This window comes from Neovison vison, chromosome 2, assembly GCF_020171115.1.
Source record: "Neovison vison isolate M4711 chromosome 2, ASM_NN_V1, whole genome shotgun sequence".
NCBI classification, from domain to species: Eukaryota; Metazoa; Chordata; class Mammalia; order Carnivora; family Mustelidae; genus Neogale; species Neogale vison.
The window spans coordinates 85,665,828-85,678,948 of NC_058092.1; the positions used below are offsets into that span (position 1 = coordinate 85,665,828).

Below are 13,121 nucleotides of genomic sequence, written 5' to 3' on the forward strand. Positions count from 1 at the left end.
CTTGTTTAGTTCCAACTCCCTCTTGTTATAATTCAAAGATCCTTTCCAAAGCAGGCCTATTATCATCAGAGATGCTCTTGCTCTCTCTGAAACCACTCCTGTGATTGCCTGAATATTAATGATTCCACCACTTTTTAAATGAGAAAATACAGACTTAATCAATTTTCCCCCCAATGCCTTAGGGCTGGGGGGAAACTATGCCAGTTAGTTGCCTTTGAATATTATAATATTTAAATTCAGAAGAACAAGAAAAGTCTCAGAAGTTAGGAATCTTGGAAAGCTCTACATAGCTCCTGCAACAGTAGTCTCCTTCAGTATGTGTTTGTATCTCAGGGCAAAGATATGTGGCCACACACATCTCCAACCATGGGAAGTGCAACTGTGGTCTTAACAGCCCCTATGTCTACCTCTATATGTGTTCATCCTGTATAACTAAGAGACAGCCGTAGCCCAGGCTATGGGAACAAATTGCCTCTGCCAGTAACAGCATGATATTTCTATGAATTTTCAGGATTAATGTCCGTCTTGGCAGAAATAAGACCAAAGAATGACTTGGGACATCCCTTTTGTGATAATTTGAGATCTGGAGATTGGATGATTGATTATGTCAGTAACCGACTTATTTCACGATCAGGAACTATTGCTGAAGTAAGTAAAAGTCTATTCTAGTTCATAAAACAAGGAAACAATAAAAACTATATTACTATGGTGTATATAAAATTAACATAGTTTTCTAACCTGAAAACTCCCCCTTTCCTCCCTTCTTCATCATCCCATTTTAACAAATGGAAATCTGGTTGATAGATTACTAGATAGTAGAGCTGCATGTTTGGATTTACCTCTTAAAATGCACCTAGCCTGTAAACACACCAAATTAACTTTTTTAAAAAATTAACATGTAGTGTATTATTTGCTTCAGGGCTACAGGTCTGTGAATCATCAGTCTTACATAATTCACAGCACTCACCATAGCACATACCCTCCCCAATGTCCATAACCCAGCCACCCTATCCCTCCCCACCAACCCCCCAGCAACCCTCAGTTTGTTTCCTGAGATAAAGAGTCTCTTATGGTTTATCTCCCTCCCAATCCCATCTTGTTTCATTTTTTCCCTCCCTGCCCTGATGACCCCCCCACCCTGCCTTGCAAATTCCTCATATCAGAGAGATCATATAATAATTGTCTTTCTTTGATTGACTTATTTCGCTTAGCATAATACCCTCTAGTTCCATCCATGTCATTGCAAATGGCAAGATTTCAGGGGGTTTTGATGGCTACATAGTATTCCATTGTGTATATATACCACATCTTCTTTATCCATTCTTCTGTTCATGGACATCTAGGTTCTTTCCATAGTTTGGCTATTCACACCAAAATAACTTTTAAAATTATTTTTATAATAGGTTGGTAAATGGTTGCAGGCTATGTTCTTCTACCTGAAGCAGATCCCACGTTATCTCATCCCATGTTACTTCGATGCTATATTAATTGGTGCATACACCACTCTTCTGGATATAGCATGGAAGCAGATGTCAAGGTATATCCAACAAAGCTTGAGTAAATAGGCATGTTTGTGTTGAAACCATATATAGTCAGTTTATATACTCTTTAAAGACCAAAGCATAAAGAACTGTCATAGATTCATAGAGTTGAGAAAGTTTGTAAGTGGATAGTATTTGCATCCTTTTATTTGGAGCATACAAAAACAAACATAGGTATTAAAATCTGTTCAGTAAAGCTAAGAACTCATGTTCATGGGAAAATTTAATTGTTTCATATTATTTACTTCTATTTATTCTTTGACTTGTTAACAGATATAGTTTTTAGAATATGGTACAGTTTTTTTCCTAATTTTTCATTAGAGAAAAATTATTCTGCTATTACTATGAGTGAAATTTTCCCTTAGTGATAAATTTCCCTAAAATGAAATTACAGATCTGAATGAACCACTGAAGAGCCATCAAACTGATTTGGGAATAATTTTAGAAAGAACAAAACTTCAAGGGTGCCTGGGTGGCTCAGTCAGTTAAACGTCTGCTTTTGGCTCAGGTCATGATCCCCAAGTCCCAGGATCTAGCCCCAATTTGGGCTCCCTGTTTGGCAGGAAGTCTGCTTCTTCCTCTGCCCCTCACCCAGCTTGTGTTTTCTTTCTCTTTCAAATAAATAAATAAAATATTTGAAAAAAAGTTTCAGCCCTTCCATTTGTTGCACAGTAGGCCTTAAACTTAAAACCAGCCATAATATTGGGTGAAATGAAAGCAGTTCTGAAATCTAATTAAACTGAAATATTTTCAGCCAGTATTACCATTGTTACACATCTGGTAGAGAGGCTAGTTGAAGGAAAGAATCAAATTAAAATGATACTACTAAAAATTTTTGAAACAATGGGTGTGCAAGACCTTACTCTCTAGAGTAAGTTCTAGAGATCTGCTGTGTAACATTGTGCTTGTAAATAACAGTATCATTATTGAATTGTACAATTAAAAATCTATTAAGAGAGTAGATTTCAAGTTAAGTGTTCTTACCACAATAAAACTTTTTAAGTAAATAAATAATAAAAATTTTTGTATTTCTACAAATTGTATTTTAAATTCAGCCACTTTGTTACAGCTTTGTTCAGAATGGCTCTACCTTTGTGAAACACCTTTCACTGGGATCAGTGCAGATGTGTGGAGTAGGAAAGTGCCCTTCTCTGCCACTTCTTTCACCTTCACTTATGGATGTACCATACAGGCTAAATGAGATCACAAAAGAAAAGGAGCAGTGTTGTGTGTCTCTAGCTGCAGGTAAGAAATTACATACAGGTTAAAATGTGTCAGTCAATATTATTCAAGGAGGAAAAGTTATGGGAAAATCACTATTTTTAGAAAAAGACATGATGTTATCCAAGATTTTATGTGACTGCTTAATAAGATTTCATATCTACTTGTAGAACTAATATTTGTGCTTACTATTTAATTAATACTGTACAACAGGCATTTATTTATGTGTGTTTTTCATTGTGGCTGGTCAATCCTTCTGCACGTTTTTTTTTTTCCTGACTCTTGACATTTTGTATTTTTTTATCAGATTTGTTTTACTACCCTTTTATATTATACTTTTTCCCAATTTAAAAAATGAAATCAATCTTGTAAATTACCAAGAGATAAGATCCTCTTTGTTTTTGTTTGTGTTACAAAACACAAAACAAGTGTCAAATAATTTTTTATTATGTGTCTAATTGCAGTCAAATGCTTTCAACTATATTTTTTGGCATCCTTTCCTGCAAGTAATGTTAAAACTTGAATCAGGTAACAAATCTAAGAATAGATGTCTTAACATTCCTTAGATTTCATAGATTCTTTGACATTTAAGGCCACTGAGTTTAGAACTTTCCAAACTAAACTGAAAATTACCAAATTGCAAGATGAAAGTAATAGTATTTATGTGATTTCCTCTTAAATTTGCATCTACCCTCATCAAGAAAAAAGACTTAGATCTGACAATTAAAAAAGAAATTAACTTTTCATTTAGAATGATTATATTTTATTACATAATTGTGTTTTAGATTTTCATTCAACTATTTCATCTTCTCCTGGTACTTATATTTCCCCTATGAATCCATGAAGATTCTCATGAAACTGAACTGTATCATTGTGGAAAGAAAATTGATGTGCAGAATTTGGTTTTAAAGCCTGCTGCTTAGAAGTCTATTACACAAAATAGTGATCTCAACATTCTTGATTATTCACTGCTGTTGTTAAGCACTCCCAAAATAAGTACACTGATATACTGATATCATAAATGATATATTGATAGAAGATATGATACTCAATATACTTATAATCAGGTACAGTATAAAACAAAAATAGAAACTATAAAGATAAATGTATAAATATAAATAGGAGTTTTTATATTTTCTTCCAGTATCCCAATGGAGTGTTCTGTATACTTCATACCAACAAAGTATAGAACTGCACATATTTGTAGACAGGTTTTGGGGGGTTCATTTTAAAATGAATACCAAGCCTTTGGTAATAGTAGCATAAAAAATTATAAACTTGTATAATAAATGACAAGGTAGAAGTCACTCACAAAATATGTGATCTGTAAGTCATATACTCTTAGAGGTCAAAAGTTAATGCAAACATCTCCACATATCAGTGCTAGAGATTTTATAGTTTTGAAATCTTAAGACGAACTGACTATACTTTGGGATATATCAACTCAAAATTGCCCTTGAATCTATCTATACTCATATTTCATACAAGGTGTTAAATGGGTTAAAGTACCAGGAAGTCTGCATGGCATAGAGTGGTGTATAGGTCAACTGCTATCCTCATCGTCATCAAAATTATAACCATCAACTATATATAAACCTATATATATATATATAGATAGATAGATATCAATAATCAACTATGTGTAAATAATGTACGAAGTGTTTAGGGAAATTTTATACCATTATTTTGGAGACAGTTTAGGAAAGAAGTATCTGATGTTACCTTTAATTCTGATCCTTCTTAGAAAAAATGTCTGCTCCAAAAAAGGTAAAGACCCAATTAGTAGAAACTTAAATGGCCAAAATGTTCTTTTGTTGTAGTCAAATCTTTTGCCTCTCAATTTACCTTTTATAATTAGCCTTTTATTTCATTCATTCAGTAAAGGTTTCTATAACTGTGAATCCTATTTTCTTCTAGGGAAAGACAGTTACTCATGCAACAAATCAGAAAACAAGAAAACAAGATAATGTCAAATAATGTTAAATGCTTAGAAGATAGTTATGAATGGATACTGTATACATTTTACTTAAGACCTTAGTTTTCCCTTCCTGAAATATATGTTATATTTTTGCTTTAGCATATTTCTTTTTTGAGTAGAATGCTGATTTCCTTTACTTTCCTACTGATTATTGTTTTTAGTACAAATAAAGGTAACAGTGTATTCTTGACATGTTTTATAAGAAACTAAACTCAGTATAGAAGTAAAATTTTAGATTTTATGAAACAAGATGGGACTGGGGAGGCAGACAACCATAAGAGATTCTTAATCTCAGGAAACAAACTGAGGGTTGCTGAGGGATGGAGGGAAAAGGGTAGGGTGGCTGGGTTATGGACATTGGGGAGGTTATATGCTATGGTGAGTGCTATTAATTGTGTAAGACTGATGATTCAGACTTGTAGTCCTGAAGCAAATAATACAGTATATGTTAATAAAAAAATTTTAGATTTTATCCATCAATCACCCTATTTTATCTTGTGCATAATGTAAATAACGTAGAATGTTCAAGTTATTTGGTACCTGAAATCTCTATTTTCTTTTGTAAAACCTGGCCAACAAACTGTAACACTTTTTTTTTAATTTATTTGAGAGGGAGAGAGCATGAGCACAAGTAGGGGGAAGGGCAGAGGGAGAAACAAATGCCCTGCTGAGTAAGGAGCCTGATGGGGGGCCCAATCCCAGGACCCCAAGATTATAACCTGAGCGAAAGGCAGATGCTTCACTGACTGAACCACCCAGGCACCCCTGTAACACTTTTAAGTAGTTTTGAATTAATGAGAAATTTGGTATTAAAGTTTGAATCTAGACCGATAAATTAATAAACATGTTCAGTTATGTATCATTAAGGTCATCATTTCATATTTAATTTGTTGCCTCTAATTGCAGGTAGAATCTTTTCAAATATATCATTAGTGTTACATGGCACAGCTTTCTCTCTCTGGAGCTCTTCCACTCTCATATCTGGAGAGTATACTTTATGCTTTAGTAACCGTTCCCACTTGTGTCACTGAAAATATATATACCATTAATATTGTATTAAGTGTTTGTTTATATGTTAAATATTAGATCTCTGATTTCAACCCTTAATTTATCAAAAGAAAGTTTATCTGTGTTTAAAGACTCACATTCTAATCCATTTAGATAAGCACCCCTTTCTGCCCCTGACTCTTAATTCCCTTGAGGTCACAGATTCCTTTAAGAATATAATAAGAATAAAAAGAAAAAAATAAGAATAAGGAACCTCTGGGCACCTGGGTGGCTCAGTGGGCTCAGCATCCGGCTTCTGCTCAGGTCATGCTCCTGGGGGGTCCTGGGATCAAGCCCTGCCTGGCTTCCTGTCAGTAGGGAGTCTGCTTTTCCCTCTCCCTCTGCTCTTGCTCTCTCTCTCTCTCTCTCTCTCAAAAATAAAGACATAAAATATTAAAAAAAAAAAAACATGGAAATTCATCACAGAAATGTTGACATAGGTATAGTCATACATTTTACAGATAATTTTAGAGGGCTTGCCGACTCCCTCATTCTTGTCCCCCTGCCTTAGGGGGACTGACCTACAGTAATGGAGTTCATAGGCCTGTGTGTATTATTAAGATTAACGTATTACTTTGTTCTGTTTTCTATTAGGCTTACCTCATTTTTCTTCTGGTATTTTCCGCTGCTGGGGAAGGGATACTTTTATTGCACTGAGAGGTCTACTGCTGATTACTGGACGCTATGTAGAGGCCAGGTAGGAGATCTCTAAAAAGTTGCAATGCAAGTTTATGTGTAAATGTTTTTCACATGCTCTTCAAACTTTCCTTCTTGCCATCTATTCATAACATTTAGGAGGTATGATTTCCTTAAGTAGTTTTTTAAAATGTGTTTATTTAATAAGATCTTAGAATTTCAAAGGAGTGGATATCTTTGATGTTATTAAGTTCTAGTCCTTCATTTATAGGTCAAATTATCTTCAGCATTTGCTAATTGATCTCAGTAAAAATAAAAAGTGTGTAATCATGTTACTAACATCACTCACTAAAGAGTAAAATTTCTATGCCCAAATTAAGTATAAGAACTCAGATGAACTTTTGGGTAAAATTTGAATTTTATCATTTTTTCCCTTCTATAATGAAGGCTGAGTCGTGTAGAAAGAATTAGAGTATCAGGTTTTCCTCTATGTGTTGTCAGGCCTTGTAACCTCCAGTTGTGTCTTTTAGACTTAAAATAATGTTTTCTTATGCCACAGTAATATGAATGAAATTGTCAAAGGTAGAAAAGAGAGGCTGTACAGCAGTGCCACTCAGATCAGCACAAATCAGTACCACGGATCAGCAGTCACCATCACCTGAGAACTTGCTAGAAATGCAAATTCTTGGTCCTTATGCTGGAGCTCTGAATGTGGGGATGGGGAGGGTAAAATAGCGGATGGAAATTGGTGTTTCTACAAGGGCTCCAGGTGATCTTCAGCAGCCCAAGGCAAAAGTTTGACAGCACTGCTCTGCAAGTTAAAACTTCCAGCAGAAAAAGAATTTAAATGATACCTGTTTTGATGTCATTCAAAAAACCTGAAGTTTCCCTCTTCAAATGACAAAAGTTCTGGTTTGGGTCTTTTTAAAATTGAAAATTTCTTTTTTAGATTGAAGATTTCTAAGTGGACATCCGAAATGTATTACATTCTTCCCTATTACCTAATATAAGAAGACCTTTTCTTATTCACTTAAGAGACCATTGTGGGGTTATAGAAATTTGGGAGGCTGTTTGCTTCTTCCTTAAATGTTCCTAAATAACTGTGATTAAGAAGTAGAACATGGAACATTAGGATTCAGCCAGTATAGTGGTTAAGAACTTGGGTTTGGGCCAGATGCCACATTCTAATCCTGGTGCCAAACTACCAACTAATACATTATTTATTCTCTTTGTACTCTGTAAAATGGTGATAGTACTTATATTACAGGGTTTTTCTAAGGGTTTCTTTTTAAGATTTTATTTTTGGGTGATGCCTGGGTGGCTCAGTCCATTTTAGCATCTGACTTCGGCTCAGGTATGATCTCAGTATCCCAGGATCAAGCCCTGTGTAGGGCTTCATGCTCAGTGGGGAGTTTTCTCGTCCCTCTCCCCCTCCCCTGTTCATGCTCACTCACAAGTGTGCATTTGCTATCTCTCTCAAATAAATAAAATTTTTTTCTAAGAAAAGATTTTAAGTAATCTCTTCAGAGTACATCCCTTCAGAGATGTAGATTTGGGGCTCAAATCTACATCTCTGAGATCAAGAGTCACATGCTCCACCAACTGAGTCAGCCAGGCGTCCCTAGTGAGGATTCAATGAATTAATACAGTTATAGTGTCTAGAACAACATCTGTCACATGCTAAGTATTACATAAATGCAAATCATTACATATAAATTATATATAAATCATCATATATAAATGTAAATCATAATAATATAAATCATTGTTATTATTTTCCTTGTTATCATGGCTCCCAATTATCATTTCTGTATACCATCAACAATTTCTTTTTTTTTTTTTTAAAGATTTTATTTATTTATTTGACAGAGAGAGATCACAAGTAGGCAGAGAGGCAGGCAGAGAGAGAGAGAGGAGGAAGCAGGCTCCCTGCTGAGCAGAGAGCCCGATGCGGAACTCGATCCCAGGACCCTGAGATCATGACCTGAGCCGAAGGCAGCAGCTTAACCCACTGAGCCACCCAGGCGCCCTACCATCAACAATTTCTGCTTTTTAATTTTACATATAACTATCTAGATCAGGGGTCAGAGAAATATGGCCTATCACCTGTTTTGTATGACCTGCGAGCAAAGAACAGTTTTTTTTTTGTTGTTTTGTTTTTAAAGATTTTATTTATTTTATTTGACAGAGAGAGATCACAAGTAGGCAGAGAAGCAGGCAGAGAGAGAGGGAGGAGGAAGCAGGCTCCTCGCTGAGCAGAGAGCCCGATGCGGGGCTCGATCCCAGGACCCTGAGATCATGACCTGAGCCGAAGGCAGCGGCTTAACCCACTGAGCCACCCAGGCGCCCCCAAAGAACAGTTTTTAACGTTTTAAAGAGTCATTTAAAAAAGAAGAAGGATGCATGACTGGGACCATATATATGGCCAAAAAAGCCTAAAATATTTACTGTCTGGTCCTTTGCAGAAAAAGTTTGTCAACACTGACTTGGATGATTCTGAGAGATAATGTATTTGTTAAGGTAGTGCTAGGTGCTATAAATTATAAATTCTTACATTTCAATGGTTTTTCACAAACGAAATTTATTTCTTGCTTCTGGTTCTACGTGGGTGTTCAGGAGCTGGCTTCCCACATAATGATTCAAGGATATAGGCTCCTTCTTCTTGAGAATCAAACATCTCCTAGGGCTTCTGATTACTACTCTCCAGCCAGCTCGCAGAGAGGGAAAGAGAGTGGGGAAAATACACCTGTTTCATGCACTTAACATACATCAGTTCCATTCACCTTCTTGCCTTAGAATCTAGTGATCTGGCCACGGCCACCTAAAAATTAGGTTGAAGCATGTAGGAAAGCCATTTTTGGCCAGCACAAGGCTGTCTGTACCACAGAGAGTTCTACTTCCTCCTTCTGCAGAGATATTCATGGACAGAGGTCTTTTTATTCAAATTTCAAGTGTATGACATTGTTCTGGGTGGTTACAATTGCTGCATTCTGACCTTTTCTTAATTGAAGTGTCACTATCCCTATTAACACTTGTACTGCAGAATACAAATAACTGCACTGTTACTGAAGAGGTGGGCGTTAAACTGAGACACAAAATTAATTAAATTTCTAAATGGTTTAACCAAAAAGCACTGAAGCCTGGACATTTTAAATGACTTTTCCTAGATCATACAGATGGCAATGCTAGGTTTTAAACCCTAGTCTTACTTTCATGCCCCTTTTAGAAATGCTGTTCCATCTTACGAAGTTGTCATTTGGTATACGATGGTACAATAATACTTTAAAAGATTAAATATTCTCTACCAGTTTTTGAAAATAAATCATGATTTCCAAGGTCAGCTTTTACCCATTTATTTTCTTATGTATTTGCTTCAGTATTTAAAACAATACAGTTCATGTCGCATTTACTTCAATTCTGAAATACCGCAGATTTCAGAAGTAGACTCTAGAGCTATAACGGACCCTAAAAGCCACCCAGTCCAATACCTAAGTCCACAAATGAAAAAACTATCCCAGAGAGGGTAAGCCACACAGATTGTCAGAGGAAAAAGCCAGGGCTAGGATCAAGGTTTCAGGCTTTTAATTCAGTGCTTAATCTCTCATATTATGACCGCTTTCTACATGAAAAGTCAAAGAAATAGGGACAAGAGAGAAAATGCATCTGAAATAATAGTCACAAAAAGGGACTTAAATCTTTTAAGTGATTGTTTTCATGTCGAATGATCCACTTAATTCTGTTGTTTTAGGAATATTATTTTAGCATTTGCTGGTACCCTGAGACACGGTCTCATTCCTAATCTCCTGGGTGAAGGAACTTATGCCAGATACAATTGCCGGGATGCTGTGTGGTGGTGGCTACAGTGTATTCAGGATTACTGTAAAATGGTTCCAAATGGCCTAGACATTCTCAAGTGCCCAGTTTCCAGAATGTATCCTACAGATGATTCTGTTCCTTTGTCTGCCGGCACACTGGTAAAAATCCTCTTCAAACAATTTTTTTTTCCTGAAAAATAACTTAGCCTCTAATATAAAAATGTATGTAATAAAGAATCCAAATCTGAAAAATTCTTCAAGCAATGGTATATGTTTAGCACTTGCTAGTTCTCTGAGCAGATAAGACTTGCTTCTTGCTTAAAGAACTTGCAACATGATAGAAGATATGATATGTACCTAATATGGCCATTGTAAAAGGAAGTGCATGGGAAATGCTGTGCATAAAAGGGAGAGAGATAATCTAGTAGGTGGTTCTCAGGGAGGACTTCATTAAGTAGCTAAAATTTCACCTAAACTGAACCTTAAAAGGTAAGTGGGATTTCAGCAGAAATGAGGGAAGGTGTGGGAAGACTTCAGAGATGAAAGGAAAAATAAAGTGCAGGGTGGACCGAAGCACAGTTTAGCACATACTGCTTGGTCTGATTTGGCTTTTTATGGAGGGTACCTGCTGGGTAGTAAGAGTAAGTGGGAAAGGGTGAACCAAATTGTGGAAAGCCTGATCACCAATCCAGGGAGTCCAGAGGCTATGTTATAAACAGTGCAGAATAAATAAACATTTTGAGTGGTTTTCTTCCCAGTCAATAATGTACAATGATACTATTCTTTTGCCACTTCTGATCTACCTTTATATTATAATTTGTTTGGTATGTGACTGCGGAGGACTTCTAAACCACCTTAGAGTTAGCAGAGGTCTGTGTCCCCATGATGTTTCTATCATGAAATATTCAAAGAACATCTTTCAAAAAAAGTTTTTACCTAAAGTATCACTTTAGTGTGTAATTTATCCCCCTTACTATATATGTGAATGAGTAAGAACAGCAATGCTGATTGAAAGTTTAGATCTCTGTGTAAGATAGATACATTTATTAGCTACACAATTCGCTCTAATAGAAATTACACAAATTCACAAGAATCATTTTTCTGTGTCAGCAAAATTACAAACTATTTGATGTCACAGACATGAATAGTCAAAACTATAGTATGTTAAATATTCATATGCCAAAGGCTGATTCTACGATTTGGTGTATAAGAGCTCCTTCTTTCCCCAGTCTCACCCGTGATCCCCATTTCTTCCCCAAAGGACAATATATGTTTCAGAAAATCAGTTATGGGATTTGAGAGAAGGTAAGAAAAATGTAATTTCTAACAGAATTAATATCCATTATGTCTCAAACAGGATCAACCATTGTTTGAAGTAATACAGGAAGTAATGCAGAGACATATGCAGGGCATCCAATTCCGAGAAAGGAATGCTGGTCCGCAGATAGATCGAAACATGAAGGATGAAGGTACATAACTTTACATAGTAAAGATTTACTGATGATGTGGAATTAAATCCTCTAATTGTTCATATATTTGACTAATATTTTATTTGTGTATAAAACTTCAGGATATAACAGTGAGAAAAATTAACACAGTCCTGATCTCACAGGTTTAGTTTGAGCTTCTGGAGGAAAAATAAAATTTAATATATTTTGTCAGCTAATTTGAAAGGTAATTTTGGTGGTTGCATTTATAATTATAATAATAAGTACTTACTATGTGCTAGGCATTATGCTAACTTCTTTACCTATGTTACTCTCATTTACACTCCCAAGAACACTGGGGGTGAGTTGTAGTGTTCCCATTTGTACTGATGAGATGACTGAAGCAGAGTAGCTTGCCTAGAGTCACACAGCTACTAAGTGGCTAAGAGTCACACAGTAGAGTCACACAGCTACTAAGATTTCATCTACAATCTGTCTCTAATTTGGGCTATTAGAAAATTCTTTTTGTAAAAAGTTTCATCTACAGAGTTAAAATAGATACATTTTTTTATCCTCTTAGAAGTTCATAATATTCTTATTTTTGTGGCACACTATCATCACCAGCCAGTGCAAGACTAATGATAATTTATTTTATTACCCTTTAGAAACAGGAAGTAATGCACAGACATTTGCAGAGCATACAGTACATATACATTTTTGTGTACTAACTTATGTTCTGCAAAGCATATACTGTTTTATGTGCATGTAGATTTTTTTAACTTCTTAATGTTGAAAGAATTGGAGACTGATAGAAAGTTGCAAAAAATAGGGCGCCTGGGTGGCTCAGTCAGTTAAGTGCCTGACTCTTGATCTCAGCTCAGGTCTTCATCTCAAGGTCATGAGTTTGGGCTCCAGGTTAGGTGTGGAGCCTAATTAGACACCTGGCTGGCTCACTTGGTTGAGCAGCTGCCTTCGGCTCAGGTCGTGATCCCAGCCTCCTGGGATTGAGTCCCACATCGGGCGGGCTCCTTGCTCGGCAGGGAGCCTGCTTCTCCCTCTGCCTCTGCCTGCTACTCTATCTGCCTGTGCTCACTCTCTCTGTCAAATAAATAAACGAAATCTTTAAAAAAAAAAAAAAAAGAAGAAGAAGAAAGAAAGAAAAGGAAAAAAAAGTTGCAAAAATTATAGATAAGAATATTCTGAAGCCTTCATCCAGTTTCCCCAATGAGGATATCTTACCTTACTGTATATCTTACTGTAGTACAATATCAAAATCAGGAAACTGACATTAGTTTAAATAGACTTTAGACCATATTCAGTTGTAACTATTTTTATATTACTCATTTGTGTGTGAGCATATGTGTATATGGTTCTGTGTAATTTTGCCCTGTGTATAGCTTCATGTAACCACTAGCACAGTCAAGATACCAAACTGCTCCATCAGCACAGAGGTCTT

General features: G+C 35.9%; 1 protein-coding gene across 1 annotated transcript in view; it reads left to right on the forward strand.

The window, feature by feature from the left end:
- AGL (amylo-alpha-1, 6-glucosidase, 4-alpha-glucanotransferase) overlaps positions 1–13,121 on the forward strand; it is a 73,056-nt gene that overhangs the window by 42,171 nt on the left and 17,764 nt on the right. The window contains exons 22-27 of the mRNA XM_044238751.1: positions 512–648; positions 1,404–1,537; positions 2,611–2,786; positions 6,382–6,484; positions 10,172–10,397; positions 11,596–11,707. Of these exons, the coding sequence (XP_044094686.1) occupies positions 512–648; positions 1,404–1,537; positions 2,611–2,786; positions 6,382–6,484; positions 10,172–10,397; positions 11,596–11,707 (888 nt within the window). The remainder of the gene's footprint in view (positions 1–511; positions 649–1,403; positions 1,538–2,610; positions 2,787–6,381; positions 6,485–10,171; positions 10,398–11,595; positions 11,708–13,121) is intronic.